The sequence below is a fragment of the Meles meles genome, chromosome 12 (assembly GCF_922984935.1).
Source record: "Meles meles chromosome 12, mMelMel3.1 paternal haplotype, whole genome shotgun sequence".
NCBI classification, from domain to species: domain Eukaryota; kingdom Metazoa; phylum Chordata; class Mammalia; order Carnivora; family Mustelidae; genus Meles; species Meles meles.
In genome coordinates, this window is record NC_060077.1 from 14071049 (window position 1) to 14098615 (window position 27567).

The 27567-nt window shown below is 43.8% G+C and overlaps 1 protein-coding gene and 1 non-coding gene across 3 annotated transcripts; both read right to left on the minus strand.

The window, feature by feature from the left end:
* Window positions 1-1835: 1835 nt before the first annotated feature.
* ZCCHC8 (zinc finger CCHC-type containing 8) lies at window positions 1836-26532 on the minus strand. 2 transcript variants are annotated; one of them, XM_046024950.1, is made up of 14 exons: window positions 26298-26532; window positions 24293-24335; window positions 20928-21002; window positions 19222-19327; window positions 17930-18007; window positions 14800-14903; window positions 14617-14682; window positions 13974-14034; window positions 13363-13505; window positions 12861-13003; window positions 10004-10125; window positions 8525-8611; window positions 8147-8264; window positions 1836-3221 (listed from the first exon to the last, which is right to left on the minus strand). In XM_046024950.1, exons 1-14 carry the CDS (start codon window positions 26494-26496, stop codon window positions 2443-2445), a joined length of 2124 nt encoding a protein of 707 aa, XP_045880906.1. In that variant the 5' UTR covers window positions 26497-26532; the 3' UTR covers window positions 1836-2442. The 2 variants fall into 2 exon arrangements, with proteins under 2 accessions (XP_045880906.1, XP_045880907.1); XM_046024951.1 differs by lacking the exons at window positions 14617-14682; window positions 14800-14903; window positions 19222-19327; ... (1 more) ...; window positions 24293-24335; window positions 26298-26532.
* On the minus strand, window positions 20325-20457 carry LOC123954799. The gene has a single exon (XR_006821160.1). It is a non-coding gene; the product is annotated as a small nucleolar RNA SNORA9 (small nucleolar RNA).
* Window positions 26533-27567: the final 1035 nt, after the last annotated feature.

Sequence of the window (27567 nt, forward strand, 5' to 3'; positions counted from 1 at the left end):
CTCTCCATCATGCTTGAATACGGCAGGCAGAACAGATTTTAAAAATGGGGCACCTTCCTAAGGCAACTCCTTTTCATTTGGGGGAGGCTTCCTTCTGTGACACGTCTCTTCTGATTCTCAGTTCTGCTTTAGGATTCATCTTCCTAAAATACCACTTGGATGAGGTCACTTGTCACTGAAAGATCTTTAAGCAGATCCTTTTCCCTAATAAAATTCAAACCCCATAGTAAAGCAATCAAGAGTTCTCAGCGCCGATGAATCAACAGCCCTTTTTAAAGTCCTTTTTTCTACCACCCAACAAGTGTTCTTACTTGTGTTATTCACGGCATTTTCTGTACGTTCAACGCTCGCTTCGCCTATGGAAATCCTTTTACCTCCTCTCTAAGGCTTCGCTCAAGGTTCTACTCCTTTCAGGAGTCTTTAAGTACCTTTTGAATAAACACTTGAACCCACCGCCCTGTGAATTTGAAGCCAATCCTCCCTTGGTGCTTCTCCCGTTACCCGAGACGGTCTAAGTACCTTGTCCTTTCCATCTGGTGACTCCTTGGATCCCGTGACAAAGTGGGAGCCATCATCTTCTGCTAGTGTGTAAGCTCCCAGAGGCAGATGCTATCGTTTTCTTCTTCTAAAGCCCCAAACTACATGGAACCACATAGGTGTATCCTCAATAAGTAACTGAACAAGTAGAAAGTGGAAGCCAATTTTGGAGAAGCCAGAGCTTTTAAAAGGGAGGCAACACAGTGGTTAAAAGTGTGGATGGATGTGGGGGTCAGTCACTCTGGAGTTAGAGTCCCTAGGTGACTTACCAGCTGCGGGTCTTAGGCGCTTCCTCTACCACATGACATTAACCCTACCTGCCTGATATGGGGACTGTGAACACGGGGGGAGTGCCACGAACACACCTTAACATGAGACCTGGGGCTTGTGCCAAGGAAGGAACTGCTGGGTGTCTCTCCCCGGAGCTCCAAGGCAGTCGTCACAGGGGCCCTTCACTACCTATTATGACTTAGGGAGCAGTCAAGTCCTCAGTGGAAGACTGGCCTGTCCACAACCACTTCCTGCATGCTGACAAGTCCCTGGAACCCCAATGCCACGTTTCCTCAGGTTACAGACGTTATGTGGTGCTATTATATGCACTGACAAAAATATCAAGACAGTCTATATAAAAACACTATGTAAACTTAGATTGTTTTTATTATATACTTTCACTCAGAGGAAAAAAACAAGTATCTAACCTTTAATTCAGTCTCTAGCAAGTTCTGTGAGGGCCTTGAAAATAAGCTGCCCCTTTCCTAGGATTTTCTTCCCTTTCCTGTTTATAGAAGACTAGATGTGGTTATTGCAGTCCTCAAAATGAAAATGAAAACTGGAATGGTCTGGAATGGTTATAGTTTGCTCCCTCTGCTGGCCTGAGAGCAGGATCACACTACCTGAGACTAAGTTCAAGTTGTTTATTTTCAGGGATGCGAACTGTAACAATGCAATAGCATTCCACTTAAAGACAAAAAACATAGTCCAGCACTATCTTATATATCTGACAGTTAAAAGCAATTTATGTCTACCTTTTTTTTCTAAGTACTAATTATCTTAGGGTTCAAATCTAGAAAGTTATTTTTGTACAAAGGCTAGCTGCCCTTTTTTCAAAATTACTTTAAAAGATTCTGCTGTCTCTATAGTTAAGGCTGAGAGAACACTAAAAATACTCAAACTTGCATTTTCCTATATTTTCTTTGCTACCACTAATTTCTGCAATCACATAATTTATGTCCAAACGTACAAGGTTGTATACACTAATTTAACTGTGAATCATTTTGTATTCAAAGTCTTAGATTATGTATATGAAAGCTAATTTATTAAACCTTTGTACACAAAGATGAACATACCTGTATAGCAAACTTATGAGGAATGAAGTTACAAAAAAGTAAAAGTGTTATTAAAATTGATGCGTGTAAATCACTTACAAAAATACCCCAAATGGGGTAAAGCTGCTCATCCCTGATTTTTCTCATTTGGTTGTCAGAGTTGCAACATGAATTTAAAATGGTTAGAATTTTTCTCTTAAAAAATGATATATTAAACTTATATACAGGATAATTAGCAAAATGTAGAAAGGGAAAACAATGTACAAAAGACAGATAAAAACCATCACTCTTGACAGACACAATCCAAAAGTAGTAGAAACCCTAGCAAACTATCTCTAAACCAGCTCATACTTTTATCCCCAATCCAAGTTCTTATCAGTAAGAATAAAATATAGTAAACCAGCAAGCCCAGCCTTCCTGTTCTTTAAAACAGGCCTGACTTCAGGCCACAACTAAGCTTTGGACAGACTTTTAAACATGGGAGGGACAAATCAGAAAAAAATAACTCCACTTGGTACTAATTAACAGAACACAAAGTTATAATAGATAATTAAATAGCTCTTCGTGATAAGTCAGGCAGTTAGTCAGAGGCCTTTTTGTTTTTCTGCTGGTTTCGGGGCGAGTTCTTTAGCAAGTTTCTTATCCTGAGGTACATTCCAGTAGATTCTGCCATGTTCTCAAATTCAAACGGTGTTATTCCGGTTGCAAACTTGCTCATGTCGGGTACAGGACTGTGAGTCTTAGTGGCTGAAGGGCTGGTGTCTCCGTGAAGGGGCTTCTGGCCGCCTCCGTTACTAAGGTCGCAGTTCGACACGACCCCGCTGTTACCCAGACGAGCATCCTTACAGCCCGTCAGGGCAGACGCCTCCTTCTCCTTCTGACAAAGCAATGGAGGCTCAGAATCTGGGCTCAGAGAATGTTCAGCTTTGGGCTTCTCTGTACAAGTGTCTGGTACTTCGGGCTCATCAGGCACCGGCTTTTCGGAGGTTCTCCCCTCTGGAGCAGGGATGTCCAGCTCGTTGGGACAAGGCGACGAGGCGACCGAGTTCCCAGTTAGAGGTGTGTCCACGGGAATATCGGAATCACTATTCACGCTCTCGGCCTGCTCGAGGGCCGCCCATATCCGCCTCTGCTGTTCCTCCAGTTCCTCCAGAGTCAGCGAGTCCTCGTCCATGGCCGCGGCGGTCGTTCTGGTCTGGGGGGAGTCGCCAGGAGTGAGTGGCGGGGTGCCCTTGGGGAGCGGAGGGGTGAAGACGGGTGGAGGAGTGCCCCGTGGCAGCGGCGGAGGGGTGCCAGGGGGCAGCGGGGGCTGAAACTGAAAGGCTTCACTGCTTGGAGAGCCGTGCGGGACCTCCGCGTCTGAAAGAGAACAGCGAGGACACCTGAAGTTGTCGCAGCCTTTGGTTTCACCAACATTTCTCATCTGCACTCGGGTGTATCCAGAGATTCAAAGGCCAAATAAGCTGGCTGGGGAGGAGAACACTCTGGAGGCTCAGGAACCCCAACCCTCCCCACCCGAGAACGCCTGCAGGGAGAGCCGTAGGCTCCTCCGGCTCGGGGAACTTTAAGGAAACCCCCGGAAAATCCATCTCTGAGCTGCGTGCACCGTGCCGAGTGAGCAGCGATGGCACGGAGGCAGAGTCCTTTCCAGGTAGTCCGTGGGCACAGCAAACTGGGGTCCCTGGAAAAGCGGAGGGGACAATGGCGGTAGATGCAAGCTGGGTAGGCGGCTACGAGAGAAGACCAAGCCAAGGAGACAGAGTGGGATACGCCCTGTATTTCCCAGTTCTGCACCTCTGGTCTAGACTGTCCGCCTGACAGTGGGTTCGTGTGACTCACGGGTCACTACTCCTCGCCACCTGTATGTCCCAGACACAACAGATCTGGCCTGTCCCACACAAAGGATCGTTTCCTCAAACCTCAACTCCGCTCCGACTAGCTGTTCCCACTAACGGTCCCACCTGTGGGGTCTGGCTGAAGTTTCCCGAACTGAACCTGTTCATCACGAGTCCTTCCTCTCCCACTGTCCCCAGCCCTGGTCCCTGGCTCTCCGGGGTCCTCTCTCTCCTGCAGACTGCCCCAGCCATGGCATTGTATCAGGAATATTGGAGTCATCTGTGCCTTTGGACTCAGCTTCCTTATATCCATTCTCAGAACTATTTACCTTTGTAAACCACAGATCTGGTCCCATTAACCTTCCCACCTCATTAGAAACCCTTCAGGGCTCGCTTACAGGACAAAGGCTGATGATCTCTGTACCTTAGAGGCCCTCTAGGACCAAGAATCTGGCTACTTCCACCAAGTCATTTCTCACTGGTGGGTTTAAGCCCCAGGTGTCACTCTTCCGTTGGACCACTGTGCCTGGACATCTCATGCTTCCACACTGGCACTTCCCATGGACTCAAACGCCCTAACCCTATTCGTCTCCACGGTAATTTATCCCTCAAGATGCAGTTCAAAGTCGGTCTTGATCGTGGTCTATGACCCCATGCAGCACAGCGGTGAGGCTTCTCCTGACACGGGTACAGCCTGTAACCAGCTCTATGGCTCTGGTCGCCTCAGCACTGGCAACCACCACTTATATTAAAATGACTTTGGTAACCTCTACACTCCCTAGGCGATACAGACTGGAAACGAAGAACAGCAGCTGGGTCTCATGAATCCTCCTATCCTCGGGGTCTTATAGAGGGTCCAAAACAGCACAGGTTTTAAAAATTTGGCAAATCCAACCAAGTAACACAATCTTGACAGCTACACAAAACCAGTCAACCTTCTCATATGGGCAGGGTCCTGGGATCGAGCCCCACATTGGGCTCTCTGCTCAGCGGGGAGCCTGCTTCCCCCCCCCCTCTGCCTGCCTCTCTGCCTACTTGTGATCTCTGTCAAATAAATAAAATCTTAAAAAAAAAAAAAAGAATTATGCTAGGTAAAGAAACCAGACCAAAAGTAATCCCACTACGTACTGTTCTTGATGGGAGACCGTCAACACACATTGGGAAAAGGCGCAAAAGCAGCTCTAGTTCACAACCCATGGGCTTGTGAGACCACATTTGCTGATGAAAGTTTTCCACAGGAAAATAATCACACCGATTCAAAGTTTCTTCTTGGGAATAAGCTGAGCCCAGAGTTCTGCCCCTGCAGGGCAAGAAGCTGGGCTGGGGCTGCTCCGGTCCTGGGGGTGGGAAGGCCCGCCGTGCTTTAGGACCACACTCCTGGGTGTTACTAGGCCAGCCTAAGTGAGCAAGCTGTCGTGGCTCTTGTGTAAGCAGCTCTGAAATCTGGCCCTGATAATCTGATATATTACTACTTGTTGACTGATCACTTAAGTTGTTCAGAACCTAGGTGGGAGAGCAGGTTGCTATCAGCAACTCTCAACACCCCTGACATCTGGTGGGTTGAGAGGAAACACGACAATTATGCATAGGACGGATGGACTGACTGGGGATGGAGACATGCCTGGAGACACATGGTGGTCAAGACATGTGCTTTAGGCCTTGAGCTTTAGTGTGTGGTCAGTGATCCTGGTATTTCGTAGACGTTCATATTGGCTCATCTTGGAAGCCTGTGGTCTGGGCAAGGAAGCTCTTGCCATGCGGTCCTTTGCCCTCAGGAGGTGAGTGCATCTTACAGCAGCTTCATTCACAAGTGCGGTTCCTCTAAAGAGGCAGAGGCTTATAAACAAAATCAGCTGCCAGTGCCCATGCCTGGGACCAGTGGGCCTTCGGCAAGTAGCCTGCGACCTTGAACTACCCCTAGCAAACATGTGCAAGCAGGCAGAAGCGTCAGCAGATGTCAGCAGAGGCCCTGCACTAGGCACCACTGATGAAAGGATTCAGTTCAAGGTCACGGGGCGAGCTAAGGCCCGGCTGGAGAAGGTAAGGGTGGCAGGGCACCATGCGGCTCACCGCGGGGCACAGCCACTCCTCGGGAAATGTGCCCATGCCAGACCCGACAGCACTGTGTGGCAACGCCCATTTCAGGCCTTTCAGGCCCCAGGTTTTGTTCTGAACGGTCCTACTTGCCTTACAGACACCCAGTGAGTTTCTAACTGAACTGTTCATCCCAGGGTTATTACACAAGTGCGTGGTCTTCTGCTCCCAATTCCACTCCGGACTGAGAGCCATGGAGGGAAGGTGCAGGCACTGAACTTGAATTCTCAAGACTCAGGGACCTGAGATGAAGCATCTTACCTCATCACAGGGGCTCAGGCTGGCTCTGGACTGGTTAATGACACATAGAAAGGGAGGGAGGGGAAAGGAAAGAAAGTGGGGGAGAGAAGGAGGGAGAAACTTCCCCTGGGAGGCAGGTTTCTCAGGCCTCAGCGATTCCCTGATAGGAAATAAACGATGCTCCCGGGACAAGGTTGAAGATACCTGCACGGCGAGTGCGGGCCTGGTGACAGGGTGCTCCACTGCTTCTCAGACTCTGAGATGCAGAAACTACGTCTCAAAAGGTTCAAAATAGAGGCACCAGGGTGACTCACTTAAGCCTGTGACTCTTGGTTTCAACTCAGGTCATGATCTGGGTCCTGGGATCCAGCCCTGCACTGGGATTCTCTCTTCTCCCACTCTGCCCCTTTTCCTCTTAAGAAAAAAAAAAGGTTAGGGGGCGCCTGGGTGGCTCAGTGGGTTAAAGCCTCTGCCTTCGGCTCTGCCACCCTGCATCGGGCTCTCTGCTCAGCAGGGAGCCTGCTTCCTCCTCTCTCTCTGCCTGCCTCTCTGCCTACTTGTGATCTCTGTCTGTCAAATAAATAAATAAAATCTTAAAAAAAAAAAAAAGAAGAAAAAAAAAGGTTCAAAACACCAAGCACAGGTGGCTCCTCCCCACAGATATTCAAAATGCTTAAGACCAAAAATTCACCTCCTACGGGAGATTCCTTCTGACGTAATTTGGAATTTAAGTGCATGGGCAGTGAAGTCGGACGACCAGCACCAGCACCGACAGAAGTCCTTAAGAGACAGAAACCACCAACTCCCTCGCTCAGAAATCCTGGCCATGGCCTCTGATAACACTGAGAACTGTTGACCTCCAGGAACCTAATCCTGTCTGGGACAACTGCTTTCGAGTTACAGAGAGTTGCTTGTTTTCATAAAAGTTCATAAATGTGGCAAAGGCCGTCATGATTCTCTTGTGAACTCCTGACCTGGTGAGAAGTGACACGGGTACTGAAATCAGGTGGCAGTTACTAAACGCCGGGGCTGTGACCGCTGTTCTGGTAGCAAGAACTCTGGAGGCTGAGACTAAGCAGAGCAAAAATTTTGGGAAAGAGGGGTGGGGGACATTGAGACTTTAATCACCTTGGACCTTAAGGGGATTTAATCTGCGACCTTTAAACTCTCCCTGGGAATTTACAGTTAAGAAGGGGACCCACAATCTCACTGGGCCATCTGTACTGCCAGCATCTTCTCATCACGGTATCTACATGCACTCTATCTTCACGTTGCCATTTAACCTTACTCAAGAACGTCTGATGTGCAAAAAAGACCAAAACAGCTGGACGTAATTTGGGATGGGCGGTAGCGCTAAGAGTGAGTTTTCAGTCTTGCATTCAGAGTAGCTCTGCAATTTATCAAATTAACATAAAGTTCTGATTCATTCCAGAGCTTTCTGGGGGCAAAATCTAGGTTACACAGCAGCAGCCCCAAGGGGAAGCCCAAAGGACCTGTGGCCGGTATCGGGGGGGTAAGGGACTCAGCAGGGTGTGTATGCGCCTGCCCTGATCCACTACTGACCTGCTGAGGCCCGTCACAGTGGTTGGCCACAGCTTCCCTGGTTAAGCCCACAGGATTAAGAGAATAAAAAGCCAGAGAACTCTCGGAGGGCAACCAGCCCTCTGTTCCCCTGTGGGTTTCCAAAAGGACAGATTTCCTATGGCCTCTCTTCATTGAAGGGAAGGGTGAATTACCGAGTTGGGGTATTATGGGAAGAATAACAGGGGAAGTTTGGCTCTGTCCTTCTTGCTCTTGGCATGGAGCTGTTAAGGCAGACCACTTTCCACCACCTGTCCCAGAGCACTGCACCTATTGAGGGGCAGTCCAGATCCAGGACCACCAGGACTGGCTGCGCCAGACTCCCTGAGTCAGGAACTCAGTAAGCTGGCCCACTTGGCCCTCACACCAAGACCTAGTATCAGCACTAGAGGTTTTGCTCTCATCTACAAGGACAAAATCAAAGCATTCTTTTTGGTGCTCCTAAGGCCCCCGCCCTCCTTCCTAATGGAACTCAGGAGCACGCACATTGGCCCTACCTTCTCAGTGAAACCAAGACCAGAAGACAACACCTACCTGAGTCGAGCTCCATGTCTGCAGGCGAGGCTGCTGAGCCGCCTTCCTTCTTCTGCTTCTTTGGGCTGCTAGGGCTGGACTGGGAGGAGGACCTCTTGCTGCCAGACCTCATACCTGGCTAAGATAGGAGTCACGCCAAGCACAAGTTAATGGAGTAGTCGAAAAACTAGATTCCATGCCTTCCCTCCAATACCCTACAGACAACCAATCTGCAGCCGAGTGCAGGTACAGGGTCAATGCAGCTACCCTTTTCTTTGTAACTCAAGCAGAAAAGCGAGTGCTTTATACACAAAAGAGCACTGAGATGCTACTGAGTTATAAAATCCTAGAAATATAGGCAATACATTCTTATCAATCACACCCTAAAAAGCTATTTACCGCTTGGAAGTTAGAAGTCAGGTAATTGGCAAACACGTCCTTCTGCTGACACGCCTGCATCGGTATGGACCCAAACATTCTCCATTCCTAATGAAGACAGAAGGAAAAAGCAAGCCTCGATTTGGAAAACAACATACTTTTGAAATTCTGTAAAGTGGAGGTCTCAAATTACATTTCTGCTTCATACGTGACTTTTGCTTTTGGGGGGAATTAAAGAAAGTGATGGTGCATTTAAAGGGGGGAAAAAAGCCAACCAACTCCACCTGCAAAATGATCTGAACTGAATACTAAAAGCCTGCTTGACAAAATCACTTGGCCCAAAAAGGCTCCACTTACTGCAAGCAGAAGTTCTAAGCAGTGGTGGCGTGGAGGCGTGGCCTCGTCAGGCCTCCCTCCCCCCAAGACCCTAGCACTGACCACAGTGCCTTTGCTCCTACACGCTCGCTCACGCTGAGCTTCCCTCTTCTGTTCTTTGGCTTTCCAAACCCAGCCCTCATCTTTATGGTTCAACAATCACTTCTCTCTCATCTCAAGAGCACATGCCACAGTGGTTCTCAAGGAAAATCACTTCAGGCTCCTGTCAAACCTACAGATTCCAGGTCAAGTCTATTAAATCTAAGGGTGGGACTCATCAACGTGCATGTCAGCCGGGCACCCCCAGCGGACTCTGATGTAGGCTGGTCCTGGGACCGTTTCCAGATGCTCGGATGGCTCGAGCCACGCAGTTTAGCCCCGAATTAATTACACACTTATCCTTCCCATCTATTTGCTAGACATTAAGTGCAGACCTTTGGCTTCGGCTCTGCCCAGTTTCTAAGAATACTAAGAAGGTATTTTTTACTGAAATGTCACCACCACCACCACTACCACGACAGGCCACTGTCGAGTCTTGAAACATAAATGTAAGTTGGAAGAGATTCAGTGTAGAAAACCATTCTCTCTAGAGTGAGAAATTTTACTCTGAAGAGAAGAAACAGGGGGAAAGGAAACTTACAATACTGCCTCAGAACCATCCCATGTTTTAAAAACATTATCTTTTAATTTTAGATTTACAGAATCTAACCATTCTTTTAAGCTCCTTTTCATAAGGCATAAAATCAGAAAAAAATGTTTTATGGTTTCTGGTTTTTAAAAGAACACAAGATTTCACTTAAGCGTCTCAACAACATGGGGGCCTGGGTGGCTTAGTCAGTTACACGTCTGCTTGTGGCTCAGGTCATGATTGCAGGGAGCCTGCTTCTCCCTCTGCCCTCCCCACCCCTCATACCCGCACTTTGTCTCTCTCTCAAATGAATAAATCAAGAAAGGTTCTAGTCAACATAAGGGAAGTTCCAAAATTAAACACACTAGTAACATATTTACTTCTTTACATAACAGTAACTGCTACTTAAACTAATGTTTTGAACAAATGTTACAATAATGTCCCACCCCAGAAGAATTAAAAAAAAAAAAAAAATATATATATATATATACACTTACATCTGGAATTCCTCTGGGAGTAGATATATTAAAACCTGGATAGTTTACCAGTTTCGAGAGATCGTAGGTGACGCTTTTATTCTGCTGGGCTTCCCCAGCTTCCGCTTCCCCATCAGCACCATCTGCGGTAGACCAGCAGAGAGTTCATACTGCTGGATGCCAATATCAGTCCCTTTCCAGACCAAAAGTGGGCTGGGCAAGGGCTTACATTCATGGCAACAGAATCATTCTGAGAATAATTTTGATTACAGTTTTTCTGAAACATCAGATTAGGACTTTTAAACAATGTAGACAGGATAGTTTAATAAAAATAAGTGTTTAAAATCTTGGAAACCTGGGTGCCTGGGTGACTCAGAAGGTTAAGCCTCTGCCTTGGGCTCAGGTCATGATCTCAGGGTCCCGGAATTGAGCCCCGCATTGGGCTATCTTCTCAGCAGGGAGCCTGCTTCCCCCCCCCCCCCGCCCCCCGCTCTCTGCCTCTCTCCTACTTGTGATCTCTGTCAAATAAATTAAAAAAAAAAAAAAAATCTTGGAATCCTGGGTTCATCTGTGGGTTGCTTAAAAGCCTAGTCTGCACTGATCTGATGACCTGCCTGATCCTCTATTTCAGTGCCTTTATTTTGTTTAGTAAATAAGTATTTCTTACCTACCAGACACTGTTTTAAATGGTTTACAAGTATTAGCTCGCTCACCTTCATAACAACCTTAAGAGGTACATACTATTAAAACCACTTTACAGATGACAGAAGGTATTTGGGAACCACTTTATTATTCTGAAAACTACTGAATAAATCATGCATTTGTTTTGCCAGTCTGAAGATGTCTACATATATAAAGTAATCAGTTTGCAAGAAGTTTCTCTTTAGACAAGTATCCCAGATGATAAGCTAAGAAGTAACAAAGAATGAGACTATAACTGTTTTGCAGCCTATCATTAACAGGTGTAGACAGGCAATGGTCTGTCTACAACAAACGGAAGGATAGAGAAACGTGCTAAAGCAACACACCATGGGGATGCGGCAGGAGAATCTCGAAAACTCAATAGGACAAAACAGTTTTGTTAAAAACAAGGAAGGCAATCTATAGATTAAGAGATTCAAACATCCACAACTTTTTGTCCAAAGACTCTCTAGTCAAACTAAAAACTAAATAAATAAATAAATAAATAGAGGAAAAGGAAAGACAACAGAAATGAGAACACTACAGAAAAGTGGCAGGAGGGACACCTGAATGCCAAAATGACTTGGGAACTGTCCTAAATAGCTCTTCAGCACTAATTGAGAAGGGATGGCTTGGTGAATTTTTAAAAATATTTTTAATTACCAGGAGCCTGGGTGGCTGGGTCAGTGAAGCATCTACCTTTGGCTCGGGTCATGATGCCAACGTCCCTGGATCGAGTCCCACAGCTGGGGTCCCTGCTCAGAGCGGAGTCTGCTTCTCCCTCTGCCCCCCAACCCCCGCTCGTGTTCTCTCTCGCAAAAATAAATAAAAAATCTTTAAAAAAAATATTTTTTTAATTACCTAAGTAATACAAAGAAACATTTCATTTTTAAAAGATTTAGAGCATCAGAGAGAATCGAGTCTCTAGTCTAATCCTCTTTCCTTCTCGGGGGAACCACTGTTGAGCTTCCCACATCGGTTAAGATGTTTTAAGTTTTTTTTTAAGCCAAAGAGGGAGAGATGTACTTAAATAAGGTGGTCAGGAGGGCCTGGGTGGCTCAGTTGGTTAAGCATCTGACTCCTGGATTTGGCTCAGGTCCTAATCTCATGGCTCCTGAGATCTAGCCCTCCCTGATTAGGGGGAGTTTGCTTGGACAATCTCTCCTTCTGCCTGCTCCCAGCTCATGTGCACCCCTCTCTCTCTCTCTCTCAAATAAAAACAAAAATCTTAGATAGACAAATAGATAAAGATGGTCAGGTAAGGCATCTCTTGAGTCTGAATCCTAAAATCTAAATGGTTCTCAGTTAACATCTTTTAAAAATATTTTACATAAATGTCCTCAGAAAATCAATGAGCATGGTTTCATCCATGTGGAATTCTTTTTCTTCCTTTCTTTCCTTCCTTCCTTCCCTACCTTTCACATAAGACGAATGGCGTCACTGGTAAACTAGGCAGAAACGGAGTACTGTACAGAGATTTTGCCGCGTCAGCTCACACAGATTCATTCTCCTCCTTAAAGATGGCAGGGATTCCACAGCCCAGATCCACCATCGTGTTTAGCCATTTTCCTTTAGGGCCTTAATGTCATTTTTAATTTTTCACAGTCACAGTCAATGCTACAAAAATATACATACCTTCCTTGTGCAAGTGTGAATATTTTTCTAGAGTAGATACCTAAGAGAGGGGTTCTAGATCACAGGGGGGTTTATATAATCTGTATGTCTAGGTCTACTGGCACTGACAAATAGATTTGTTAACATTTCTCTCTTCTTTTTTTTGAAGATTTTATTTATTTGAGAGATCGAGCGGAGAGGGTGAGTGAGAGGGAGGAGCAGACTCCCCGCTGAGGGGCTAGATCCCAGGACCCCGAGATCACAACCTGAGCCTAAGACAGACGCTTAACCCACGAGCCACCCAGGTGCCCTTCTGTTACCATTTCTAAGGAAGGCAAGAGCTTATGAGGATTAGCTGGAGAGCTGATGCTCTGGCCTCAGTAGTCACTGAGCAGGTCCAGATAAATCATCTGATAATTCTCAATGGAGTTTTAGTTCCTAGTTTGTAAAACAAAGGAAAGACTATCATGATAGTTTTTAGTTAGCTCCACACACACTGAATAAGCCAGCCATTCCTATCGGGTATTACTGTAATTCTCTAGGGGGAGAATTAAGCTGACTTAGCTAACTTAACATACTATACCTTTTCCATCATACAGTGCAAGCCCTGAGTTCTCCAGCTCGGCCTCTTTGAGCCACCCGGGGGGGTAACCGAGCTGGCGCATCCGATATATAAAAGGCGGAAGGCTCTTGTCCGTCACCCCGAGCGCATCCTGAAGTTCCTCGCTAAGGAGAAACAAAAGAGGAGAAAGAAAGACAGTATTCATGTTTGGATGAAAACACAAATTCTATTTTAGAATAGATATTCTATTTTATTTTAACACCATTGTGTGTCTTTTAACACACACTGGTGTTAAAATATTTTACACCATTGTGTGTCTTCTGTTACACACGGTGACACGGTGCTTAACAAATGCACAGGGGAGATGCCAATGAATGCTCCTGAAGGAACGGATGCGTATTCTCTTGAATACAGTGCTGGGGCACACCTCTATACCTGTGATTACCCTCTCCAGACACAGAGAACGCTCCAAACACGGGTGACACAGAAACGACACTCTATGGGGAAAAAATCACAGAGGTACCTAATGACTCCCGGCTTGAATCTTCCAAATCTTTCTTCCACCTCTTCCGCATGGTATCGCTGCTGAAAATTCTGGCTGTTCGCCTCACCACAGGCATCCATATACTCTTTTCTCTTTTCACTTATTCGAGCAGCATTCCGCGGCTAGATCACAATGCATTTGGAAAAAAGTGTTAAGAAGCAGTTTAGAAATTATTTCAGGAATTAAGTAAGTACAAGTATTTTGTTTCAGGTCAAGCAAACAGATTATTCCAGTTTTAATATATAATGACCGACAAAAGAGAGCAGATACTCTAGAAAAACAGGCAAAGAGAAGAAGCATTTTAATTTCTAATTACCTCGATATTATCTTAACATAAAATCAAGTTTCTAGAATTAACTCTAAAAAGTAACTCTCCTGTATCATTCATCTCAGACACACAGCACTGTAATAATTCTTTTTAAAATCTAAGGTCTTAAAGTTTAAGTAGAAATTTGAAAAGGTTTCAAATTCAAGGACCAAAAGAAAGCAAACACAACAAGTTTCTTTATCTCACACAATGGCATAAATGTGTGGAAAACATTAGAAAGTTCTAGGTCAAAGTTTTTTTTTTTTATATGAGAAAAATTTACCATTGGGCAATCTTTCATTTGATGTTCTTCAGAACCACAATTGAAACAGTGAGGCTTTGGCCTATTTGGTCAAAAAACAAAGACGTGCATAATGTAAATGAGGATATAAAAGCAAATCAATACAATTCTTTAATGACAGCAAAGTGTATCAGAGAGACAAAGCACACAGATCACAGATTACTAATATCTGCACTCATGAGTACACTTTCACCTTCTATACTCAGCGACTTAAACAGTACTTTTAACCAACTCTTTTAACCAAGGACCCTTATGTTCCCGACTGATCTGTCACCTCTGGGTTTTGTGAGTGGTTAATAAGAGAAGAACCGAGGCAAACAGATTATATTTCCTTTAGGCTAACTTGGGAAGGGGCAGGTCGTACTAAGACAGCAATCAAACTGACAGCAACGACACCTTTCCACCCACCCAAGCATATTAGGTGTGAACCAATTAATTCCAATAAACAGATGACTGATTTAAACATATTAAATGTCTATATATGAAAATTCTAGCTTAATCTGTAATTTACTTATAGTAAGCCAGCAATGAAGAATATTAATTTTTCAAGCTAAAAGAGTTTATGGTTTTAGTTTAAAAAAAGTCTTAAAAAGAAGAAGAAAACAAAACAACTCCCCACACAAACCTTTTTGCCTTTACTTGTATTTCTTGCCCTTCTAGAGAAACAATGTGGCTGAAGACTTGCTGGTACCTTTAGTGAATTTTATTAAGGAATAGTTATCATAGTCTGCAAAATTTGGTAAATTTTTTTTAAAGGTGAACTTAATGGCAAGATGCATAAAAGATCTTCATTCACTATGTAGGATACTTGGGTATTTCCCATCCTTCGGTAAGCTGAGGGTTTTCATTTAGTAGCGGTTGCCCCAATTTATCAAGGCAAAAATTAGTAAAATACAGGACACTTCCTACAACCTGCAGAAAACAAGTCAAAAAATATTGCTATTTAAGCAGAAAAAAAAAAGACATTAAATTATGTAAGACTATGATTAATTGTTTTAACCATTTAATTTTGGAGGAAATTCTTAGAAGTCATAATCCACTTCCTAGTTAGAAAGGAGCCAGATTTTGAGGTGTAAGCAAGAGCTGCTTCTTTCAACGCCCCTGTGTCTCCCAGATCGGAGCGCCCCTCTCAGGAGGTCATTACTATTAGCTGCATTCTGCTCAGACATTAAAAATAAAAACTTTTGACTCTCACGTTTCCCTCCAATTCCCCATCTCTTTGCTTCCCTTGGTGGCAAGACAATTCAGAAAAGTTGGCTGTGTGTGGCTGTTTACTGTTTTCATCCTCCCTCCCATTCTCCCTTTTCTTTGCCCTCTGATTCTGGGGGAAAATTTCATAGACAGAAACTGAAAAAATGGTACAGTGAACACCCAGCTACATCCTCTCTACCCAGATCCAACTGCTGGTATCTTCCAACCACGTGCGCATGCGTACACATGTATTTTTCACTGAGCCGTGGGGAGAAGTGCTGCCGCCATCAACTTAGTCTAAGCCATTATTTCCCCCCACCTGACATTAACACAGTAACTCCAAACTGGTTTCCAGCTTCCACACATAACCAACTATACGCTATTTTCATGACCCCTCACCCGTGAACACTTTAGGATGGGCCTTCTTAGGATAAGCGCATTCTCCACATGCCACAATACCACTGTCACACCTAAGAAAATTAACAAATCCTTAATATCATCTATATCCAATTTCTACTGTTTTCCCAACTGTCCCCCAAATGCCTTTTTTTCCCCTAACCCAGGATTTAAGGTTCATGTGTTGTATTTAGGTGTTAAATCATTTTAGTCCCCCACTTTTTTTTTTCCCTTAGGTGGCCCTGCCATTCTCTCTCGAACGTCTCTGGGAACACTTCTGTTCCTTTTATGGCACTCCGTGCCCCGATGACCCACACATGGCCAAACTCACTGGACGGCTCCGTCTTTATCTCAGTCTCCGAGCAACAACTGACAGGTGATTCCTCTTTCCTCAGAGACACACTTCTTTTGGCTTCTAGGACACCGTGCTCTACCCTGCTGACCAGTCCTTCTCATCCCTCCATCTTCTGTGAGTCTTGGTCCCAGTCCTCTCTACTTGCGCTCTCGAGGTGACTTATCCAGACCCATGGGATGAAGGACGAGTAACTGCTGACAACACCCAAATACCCAGTGCTGCCTAAACTCCAATCTTGTATATTCAAGGGCCAAGTGACGGCTCTCCCGGACACGTAAGAGGCATCTCAAACTCACCTACTTAAAATTGAACTGGATTCCCATTCCCCCCCCAAACCTTCTCCTCCCACCAGCTTCTCCCATCACGGTAAAGGTGAGGACACCCTTCCAGCTTGCTAAGGCCAAAAACCCGAGTCATTTTGACTGCTCTCTCACTTTCGTGTTCTACACACCCAATTCATCAGCACATCTGATCAGTTCGATTTCCAAGGTATGTCCACGGTTGAACCACTTCTCACCTCCACCACCGGCTCTCCAGACTAACCTGCCACCTTCCCTCACCTGAGATCAATACAGTAACTTTCTCGCTGGCTTCCAGCTTCGACATGTAAACCAGCTACAGATTATCTTCCATGGGGAATCCAGTTCTTTTAAAAATTCAAGTCCTATCATGTCACATTTCTACTGAAAAGCCTCAAGTGGCATAGCCCATACCCCTATGGCTTATAAGGCAATATAAAGATCTAGATCTTATGTTCCAGGGTCAGAAGGACTAGATTCAAACCCTGGCTTATGCTGACTTATTTTCTTCAGAGCTCCGCTTTCCCCCACTAGAATGTAATTCAACGAGAGCAGAGACTTTGCCCTTCTTTTTCATTGCTGTGTCCCTGAATTCAAAGGGGTCCCTGGCAATAACGGAGCATTCAGTAAATTATTTATTTCTCTTTATTAAAGGATTAAGTGACTAATACATAAAATTCCCACTTTCCAGGCAGGTGCCACTCTAAATCCCAGAACCCTAGAGTCAGATGGGACATGAAAAGTAATGTAGTTCAAATTCTTTGTTTAAAGCACCGACAGGATCTCAGATTTTGACTTTTTACAGTGACATGGATTTTGCTTTCTTCTTTTTTTTTTGAATGAGACCTACCACTTCATTTTCACATTTCTGATATAAATGTGCACTAAAAGTTGACTTGCAATGCGCCTGTCTGTAGTCTATCCAGTCACTGGTCCTGGTTCTGCCACCTGGCACTACAGAGTGATTGAAAATGACACCTTTTGGAAGTAACAGCCTTTATGACAGCCTTTGCAGAGATGTGATACCCCGTCGATCTCTTCAGCAATGCTGGGGACTCATCACCCCAGTAGCCCCCTGTCTTCAAGACTGTGGTCTATCAATGGGGCACGATACTCCCTAAACATGAAAACTAGTCTGCCTTCAACAGAATCCAAGATTACATCATCTTCTTAAAAAAATTCTAAGTTGAAAAATCACACCACTCCACTGCACTGACACAGTGAGATTCCTCGTAGGTACGGAAAGGCCTAAATGTAGGCTCATCCCTGTTATGCTTCTATTTTTCACCCACCATCTGAGCTTGTCAACATTTTTAATCTCCTCTCTGCCATCTGTTATGTTAGTTACTTATCCATCCCCTTTCAGCCTCAGCCATCTGTAAGTGCAACATGCACACGTTCTAGATCGTCATCCACGCGTTCTAGATCGTCATCCACGTTCATGAACATCAATAAAAAGAGGGTTGTCAGGACATAAATAAAGTCCTCCAAAGTATGTCTACGGTGTATGCGCTAGTTATTAAAAAGCAAACTATACTATTTAGAGGCTGAAATCTACACTCTTGTTTATAAAAAATTTCATGAAAAGATGGGGATCATTTGAGGCCACATGGCTATACCACCTTAATGATACCCAAATGACACAGGATAGGAAGCATGTTATCTACAGAATTCAAAACTAAAATGTCCATACTTACACTAAAAGCTTCCTTGTTGTTTTTAATGGCACAGGATTCTTCTACCTTATGGTCCTCTTCCAGCATAACACTAGATGGCTAACACAAAGAAAAACACATGTTACCAAAATAACGAATTTTTAACACTTCAAATTTTTCGTATTAGAAATTTAAATACACCCCTTTATTTTCTAATACATATAACTAAGGTACATACAGTTCTTAATTCATTGCTGTCATAATCAGTAAATTTGGAAGCTAGAAAGGCTTACAAAATAAATTTCACAAGTCGGAAAATTTAAAAATTTTATAAAAGATACAAAAGACAGCACCTTCTGAAGCATTAGTTCACGCTATGCTTTCACTAATTCACGCAAAATTGAATAAATATTTAAATTCTCAATACTTAAACTGACAAAGCAGACTTTATCTTGAAGTCAGGTAACCAGAAAACTTTAAAAATATGTGATTCTACACTACTGGTTAATATGGATAATATAACTCTCATAGACCTCAGGCTGCTATAAAATTCTGAAGTGTTCCCGGAATAAAAAATTAGGTAATATTCAGTATAGTTTTTATTGTTAAATGTATTTTGTTTCTTGAATCTTTAAAAATTATATATAACATATGAAAATTAAAGATGAAAATTTAACTAATCAGAACACCATTCTACAACCTGAGGATAAACAGCTAACAACCTTTACTTGAAGGACTCTACTCACCTTAATTGGGAATTAAAAAAGAAAAAGACCCAAAATCATAATTCTGATTTTTTTAAAATACAAATTCATACTCTAATAGTCACACAGCAAAATTTCTCAGATTTCTTTGGGCATGCTACTGATTTTTCTCCCAACAAGCAGAAGGGGGAAAAAAGGATGGCAAGTGAACCTGTTGGTTTTAGAGACAAATAATTCACCTTTTATAAACTCCAGAAATACAGATTTTTTTTTCTGGCTTAAAATTAATTTTCTGCCCCAAACCACATGTCCAAGTGAGGAAATTGGGGAAAAAAGACTAATTTTAAGTGAAGCTAGGTCTGAATAAAACTCCCCTGAGAGGAGTCACAATGCAAAAGAACGCCCTGAGGCTGGTCAGATCAGTGAAGGATGACCAACTGAAGGATGGGAGCAGAACATATTATCTTAACAATCTTGTTGTTTTAAGTTGTAGTCAACATAGAAAAGTTGTATTAGTTTCAGGGGTAGGACACAGTGGTTTCATTTTGATACAAAAGTCTCCCTGTGGCCTAAAAACTGGAGGTGAAAAATATAATCTATTAATCTTAAAGTCTCTTAAGTTTTAAATACCTGGGGCAAAAGATTAAAGGAAGTCTTTTCCACATCATTTTTCTGCTGCTCCTCAAATCTTTTTACTAAATTTGATACAAATTCCTCTATTTCTTGATGATATTGCCTGCATGAGAGGACACAACAGTCAGAACCCAGAGTAAACACTGAACAGACTGAAATCTTACACATATTAGAAGGTGTCAGGAGGTAATTCTGTTATCTTTTCAGAGGTTTATCAAAGCACTAAGTAACTAGAATACTGAGGAAGCTATTTCTTAGGAAAAAATATACACTGTTGCCGAGTTAACGGAATGATTATGAAAATCTAACTCAGTTTTCCGCATGTAGCAGGGGCAAACATTTGCGCTGTGAATAGATGATTTTATTTATAAATTTTACATTTTTAAATTCTGAATACATAATCCACATAAGACATGGTTCAAAATCCAAAAGAAGGAAAAGGGTTATGTAATGAAAAGCTTCCTTCCTGGCTGTGTCCCAGCCATCTACCCCCGCCTCGCAGAGACAACCAAAGCATCCTTCCCTACCTTCCTCCCAGAGACTCCCTATGCACGTATAAGGACACACCTCTATGAAAGTTAAACTGGAACAAAATTAAACCAAAATGCAACAGAAACACAAAGTAAACAGGACAACTACGGTCGTCTACTTTCCCCAGTTTTCCAGCTGTCAAGAGCCACGCTCATCGCTTATTCCTAACACTCGGCTCAGGAGGTGCCGATGGAGACCAAGCTAGGCCGAGTGGGGCAGCCAACTTGATCTTCACCAGACTTGATCTTTCAGGTCTGTTGAGCGCTGACATTCTGAGATTGCTGCAGGCAAAACGGCAGATAAACAGCACAGAAATTAGCTTGCCATGAGCAGACGCTGATTCAAATCCGACAGGGATAACAGTGCTAGTGCCCAGCACCCTGCTACTGCCACATTCACCATCTGGCGTCCCCACCCCTCTGAGCCTCGGGTTCCTCCTAGGCCGAGAGAAAGTAGGTAATTGGGCCCGCCACACAGCTAACACTCTCTATATGGTTCCCATTGCCTTGTTTACCTTGCCTAGAACCTATGAGATAACAACAGATTCAGCCAGCCAGAGAGGGACAGCCAACTGTCTGAAATGTCTATGACCGAGCTCTGAGAAGGACAGGGCAAAGCCTCAAGCCACTTCAGGACACTCTAGCAAGCACTGCAGGAATGCACTAAGTCACCCTAGACCCAAGCACGCTGGAAGGCCTGCAAAGGTCTAACTGTCACACTCATACACACAAAGTCATGTGGGTAAGCCTTGAAGACAGCCAACAGGGTAAAACTCAGTTACCTGATTCTGGGGTAGAACAGACTAACATTACTTACTGCTGTGGGGGGCAGTTGTTGTGCTTATTAGAGGCTATCACAAGTGCTCATTTAGCTACCCAAGAAGTAGTTATTATTAGTATCCTGTTTTCCAGTGAGGAAACTGATTGCAGACAGAACTGTGACCTGCCCAGATTCACATATAGAGACAGTAGGGGCCCAAATTCACATACAGAGAAAGTAGGGCCCAGATTCAAATTCATATTTGTAGATGCTAATATCCTTGCTCTTAATCATGATTCCCTGAGTTTTAAGTAAAATGAAGATGGAATAAGTACAAATGAAAACAGCATATAGAAGACATTGTTTCATAAACATATTAATTCATTTTATGTAGAAAACGGAAAATTACTTACTTTGAAATAACATTGTTCATAAATAGAATCTGTAATAAAGGTCCATCTAACTTAGTATTGTTCACCAATATTCCACTAAAACAGAAGTTAAAACATATTCTTAGAAGATTTTAAAGTAAAACCCATAAATGTATATATAAACACACAACTTTTATAATTATTAAGTACCAAAGATCACAGAATACAAATAAGATTAAGAACCACCAAAAACTTGTCTTTTTGCACAAAAAAAAAAAAAAGTTTTCACGGAATTTTACCTACTTTAATGATTTTACATAGAGGTATCCTTTACATATTTTAAAAAATATTTCACAATGGGGCGCCTGGGTGGCTCAGTGGGTTAACCCTCTGCCTTTGGCTCAGGTCATGATCTCTGGTCCTGGGATCGAGCCCCGCATAGGGCTCTCTGCTCGGTGGAAAGCCTGCTTCCCTTCCTCTCTCTGCCTGCCTCTCTGCCTATTGTGATTTCTCTGTCAAATAAATAAAGAAAATCTTTAAAAAAAATATTTCACAAAAAATTTAAAACTGTAGTTAATTTTTCAGTTTTCAACCAAAAAAATTCTTTACCTAATGGCTCGTTGATAGAGAGATAACAAGTAGGCAGAGAGGCAGGCAGAGAGAGGAACAGGGAGCAGGCTCCCTGCTGAGCAGAGAGCCTGATGTGGGGCTCGATCCCAGGACCCTGATATCATGATCTTGCTTTTAAAGATTTATTTGTCAGAGAGAGAGAGAGAGCACAAGCAGGCAGAGTGTCAGGCAGCGGCAAAGAGAGAAGCAGGCTCTCTGTCAAGCAAGGAACCCGAAGTTGAACTTGATCCCAGGACCTGGCATCACGACCTGAGCTGAAGGCAGCGGCTTAACTGATTGAGCCACCCAGGCGTCCCAAAGTCTTGCTTTTAAAAAAGTTACATGTTGGGTGCCTGGGTGGCTCAGTGGGTTGAGCCTCTGCCTTCGGCTCAGGTCATGATATCGGGGTCCTAGGATCGAGTCCCGCATTGGGCTCTCTGCTCGGCAGGGAGCCTGCTTCCTCCTCTCTGTCTGTGCCTGCCTCTCTGCCTCCTTGTGAACTCTCTGTGTCAAATAAATAAATTAATAAAATATTAAAAAAAATAAAAAATAAAAAGTTACATGCTGAAATATTTAGGGTAAAATGTGCATATAGGATGAAAACGTGTATTATATTATTCTTTTCCTTTTCCATACATTTGAAAATTTCCATAATATAAAGTTAAAAATGTTTATTGGACAAAAAAGGAAAAAAACTTCTGATCACGACAGTTCCAAAAATAAGGATTAAACCAAGAGGCGGGGGGTACAGATTTTATCTTTATCATTTTATTTTGTTTTGTTTCTAAATTTTCTGTAGCGTGCCTTATCAGTGTCTGACAACATGAAGAGCACTAATTCTAAAAAGAAATTTATTCCTTTTTGAGGATACTAATGCCTGTGTCATGTACTGGTAAAACCCATGACACTATCATTTAAACTCGATTATAACCCCTTCGTAACTGAGTGTTTAAATTATCAACTCTATTAAAAAGTGTGCTTATCTAAGTTATCTTTAAAAACAAAAAAAATTAGGATTTTTTCAGGAATCCCAGTTATATTCAATACATTTAATATCTAACCAGAAATAATCTTAGATCCACAAAGTGCACCCACATGGAGGAAGAAGGAAGGTAGGGCATGGGGAGGTTTCCAAAATACATCTAAATTCTGAAATTTTAAACCTTTAGTCACCAATGTAGCTAGTTACTTCAGCTGGTACCAGAGACCAAAAAAAAAGGCATGTGACATTGGCTCACAGCCCTCCAACTTCCGAAAGCTTGGTAATACCATTCCACATAAGTCCGTACTTCGATAAATATTTTAGATTTAGTAACCTGTTAAGTAAATCTGTATTAAGAAACCAGCATTTGGGGGCGCCTGGATGGCCCAGCGGGTTAAAGTCTCTGCCTTCGGCTCGGGTCCTGGGATCGAGCCCCGCATCGGGCTCTCTGCTCTGCAGGGAGCCTGATTCCTCCCCTCTCTCTGCCTGCCTCTCTGCCTACTTGGGATCTCTGTCTGTCAAATAAATAAAATCTTAAAAAAAAAAAAAAAGAAAAAGAAAACAGCATTTGCTCTTCTATCTCTTAAAGTCAGATGTCTGAATGCAAATCTACTCACTGCACTTTCTTCAGAAGCACACTAATTTCTCTTTTTCTAAAATGAAATTTTGCATCATTTCTATTTAGGAACAGTTTTGTTTTTTCTTTTTTTTAAAGATTTTATTTATTTATTTGCGTGTGTTGTGTGTGTGTGTGTGTGTGTGTGTGTGAGAGAGAGAGAGAGAGAGAGAGAGAGTGAGTGCACACAAGCAGGCAGAGTGGCAGGCAGAGGAAAAGAGAAGCAGGCTTCCCGCCAAGCAAGAAGCCCAATGCGGAACTCAATCCCAGGACCCTGGGATCATGACCTGAGCTGAAGGCAGTGGCTTAACTGACTGAGCCACCCAGGTGTCCCTAGGAACACATTTTAACTCTGTAAATAAATCTTCACCGAGAGTAATACTGTAATCTTAATTCTAACTTCCCAGAAATGTTTGTGGAATAAGAACAGCTAGGTTGGCAACTTGCCTGTTCTGAACATTAAGTCAAAATTTTCTGGATAGGGGCGCCTGAGTGGCTCAGCTGGTTAAGCCACTGCCTTCGGCTCAGGTCATGATCCTAGAGTCCTGGGTCCGAGTCCCACATCGGGCTCCCTGCAGAGCAGGGATTCTCCCTCTCCCTCTGCCTCTCCCCTGCTTGTGCTCTCTCTCCCCTGTCAAATAAATAAAATCTTTAAAAAAAAACAAACAAAAAATTTTTCTGGATATATTTCACAAATATTTTTTTATCCAGTTTAGTCAGTTTAAAAGTTATCCAGGTACACAACATAATGGTTCAATATTTGTATATGTTGTGGGCGCCTGGGTGGCTCGGCTGAGTGACTGCCTTCAGCTCAGGTCATGATCCTGGAGTCCCTGATCGAGTCCCACATCAGGCTCTCTGCTCGCCAGGGAGTCTGCTTCTCCCCCAGACCTCTCTCCTCTCATGCTCTCTCTCTCTCAAATAAATGAATAAAATCTTAAAAAAAAAATTGTGTATGTTGTTTAATGATCACTGCAATCAATCGAGTTAACATCCCTCCAAAATAATTAAAAATTTAATGTACTTATGAGAATTCAAATTTTACCGCCAGAAATTAAAAATAAAGGATCATTACTGATTTCTTCGGAGAATGCCAAACAAAAACGATACATAAGTCCTACTTTTTTTTTTTTTTTACAAAGAAATTATAGCTAAATATTAAATAGAAATAAAGAACAACAATGGTGTGATGTCTCATACCTTGGTCGAGTCAGAATGTTCAATTTTCTTTTAAGTTCTTGATGTTATTACTTGTTAAGGAATATAAGCCCTCGGGGCGCCTGGGTGGCTCAGTGGGTTAAAGCCTCTGCCTTCAGCTCAGGTCATGATCCCAGGGTCCTGGGATCGAGCCCCACATTGGGCTCTCTGCTCAGCAGGGAGCCTGCTTCCTCCTCTCTCTCTCTGCCTGCCTCTCCGCCTACTTGTAATTTCTGTCTTTCAAATAAATAAATAAAATCTTAAAAAAAAAAAAAAGGAATATAAGCCCTCATTAAACACAATCATAAATATCATAAAATTCAACTACTCACTCTTACTTTCGGTGTCAGAATGTTACAAACATTAGAAGACCCACAAGTATTTTGAGGATGATACACTTAACTGAGTTCCTGTTTTGTTCCATGGCTAGGCATTTAAACCTAAACATTAAAACAGTTTTCTCGTCTCTTCCAACATAGATACTCTAAGACAGGGTCATGTAGTTCAAAAGAGAGTAACAGGGGCGACTGGGTGGCTCAGTGGTTTAGGCCTCTGCCTTCAGCTCAGGTCATGGTCTCAGGGTCCTGGGATCGAGCCCCACATCGGGCTCTCTGCTCTGTGGGGAGCCTGCTTCCTCCTCTCTCTCTGCCTGCCTCTCTGCCTAGTTGTGACCTCTCTCTCTGTCAAATAAGTAAAATAAAATATTAAAAAAAAAAAAAAAAAAGAGAGTAACAGACTGAACCCAAAGAGTTATTCAACATACTCCATCAAAACCTAAACAGCAATTCATTTAAGAGCAAGTGGCATGGGGGCGCCTGGGTGGCTGGGCCCGTTAAGCATCTCACTCTTGATTTCCGCTCAGGTCATGATCTCGAGGTCCTGAGATCGAGTCCCAAAGGACTCCCGGATGATGATGGTGGAGCCTGCTTGAGGTTCTCTCCCCCTCCCTTGCCCTGCCTCCGCTCATTCACGCTCTCTCTCTCTCAAAATAATAATAATAACAAAAAGAAAAAGAGCAGCATGATAAGTGATAAATACAGTTAAACAAACTGTTAAAGACGGAGAAACTAGGATCGAACTATGGATGTTCACCGTACAATCCTTGGAACTTTCCTGTCGTTTGAAATTTTACATATTAAAGTGCAAAGGAAAACATCATGAAAAACAAAATCAGACTTCAGAAACCTTTAAAGATGATTTACCAACCGCTTTCAGTGTTTCACTTTAAACGGGAAACTATCTGAACCGAAATCATCTGCCCAGAGTTAAAAACAACCACCACCAAACACCTCTAAGAATGTAAACATCCATACTAACAACCCTTCCTAGAAAGGCTGTAATCATGTAACTAAGTCAAACGGAAACGCATTTGGCGCGTTTTTTTCCCTAAGGCTTTGCAACGCACCTTCACCACGGAAGGTATTTCAAAGTCGAAGAACTTTAAAATGAATCCCCAACCTCAGTCAGGCAATTAACCATTTCTCTCTGCATGCTTCACGTCCTTCAACTCCAACTCCCGCATCCTAAGACTATTAGCTTCTACCCCCTATAAAACACAGATCTACCCTAAGGTCTGAGGATCCGGCTATCTATCTGCCTATAGACAACGACAACAAGACGGCATCAACTTAAGCCTGGCGACAAAAAAAAAAAAAAAAAAAAGAAAGAAAGAAAGAAACTGGATAAGGACTTCAGAGAGGAGGAGAGGAAGTGGTGACCAGCCTACGATCTAGCAGTCTTAAAAAATCCTAAAAACCAGTCCCAGCTTGGGGGGCGCAGGGAGCGCGGGGATACAGATCCCGACCGGGCACGGATCCCCCGAGGGGAGAGGATCGCGCCGGGGCCCCGGAGCAGCTTACGCTAGCCGAACCCTCGATTCTCCGCCCGCCTGCGGGGAGAGAGAGGGGTTATTCGGAATTCTGGCCCTCCTGGAATTCCCGCCCGCGCCCTTCCAGACACGCCGCCTGCCGCACGCCGGTGACCGGGCCCAGGCAAACGGGAAGGATATTCTCGGCGCGGAGCTGCTCGATGGTTTCCTCGCACTGCCGAAGCCGCTCCCGCAGCTCCGCGTCGCCGACCCCATTCTCGTCCTCCTCGTCGCCGTCGTAGTCCTTGAAGCGGGTGTGAACGGGCTTCGGAATCGAATCCTCTGGGTGGTCAAACGCCTCGAACAGCTCTAGGTCGCCAAAATCCACCTCCGCCGCCATCTTGGGCTGTGGGTGAGATTCGAGAAGAGGCGGAGCTGGCCGCCCGGCCGGGGGCGAAGGTTGTAGGGCGGCGCCGCTCGCTCGGGTTTGGGCCGCGCTAAGCCACCCGGTACGGTTTTCTCCAGACGTACGCCGCCGAAGCTGCACAAGGGGCGGGCCACTCCCGAGAGACTACAACTCCCAGAATGCAGTGGCGTCTCTCAGCGCCACTTCCGAGATTGCTCCGGAGCATGGCATGCTGGGACATGTGGTTTCTAAGCGACGGTTAACTCATTGTTTGCATTGCATACTGGGATTGGTCCTTTTTAAACGTGCAGAGAGCCGACGTAGAACAGAATGTGTTAAAACAATATATATTGTCCCTGAGATGCGTCTAAGGCTGAAAAATCAGAACACGACGTATGTGTTATAGCAGATTCTAGTGTGCGTGCTAAATTGCAACAGGAGAATAAGAAACACTAGTTTTATCACAGATTACCTTTGTGATCAGTCTATTGAGCTTGTTGCACTTTTTCATGAAAAACTAGCTAAATCAGACCGTTTTCGATTCGCCTGTTGCGGGTTTCGGTGGTTTCTCTCATTCAATCACTTATTCGTTCAATAACATTTATTTACCACGTTCAACGTACCAGAGCTCGAGGATGCAAGGGAGAGCAAAATGGGTAAGTTACTGCTCTGGTGGAACCTACAGGCTAGCAAAAGAAACAGACAACAAAATCACCGTAACTGCTCCTGCTCTTGGGTCCAGGTGGATGCTGATAGGTGTCCATCATATTTAAAAAATATGTGAAGGGACGCCTGTGTGGCTCAGTCGGTTAAGCGTCTGGCTTCAGCTCGGGCCGTGATCCCAAGGTCCTGGAATTCAGTACCGGACCGGCAGGCTCCCTGCTTGGCCGGGAGCCCGCTTCTCCCTCCTCCTGCCGCTCCCTAGCTTGTGCTCCCTCACTCTCGTTCTCTGACAAATAAATAAATAAAATATTTTAAATTTTAAAAAATGTGAAATAAAAACAGCGAGTTACAATATGTAATGATTTACTTTAACAGAATCTGTGGGAATCCGTGAACTAGGAC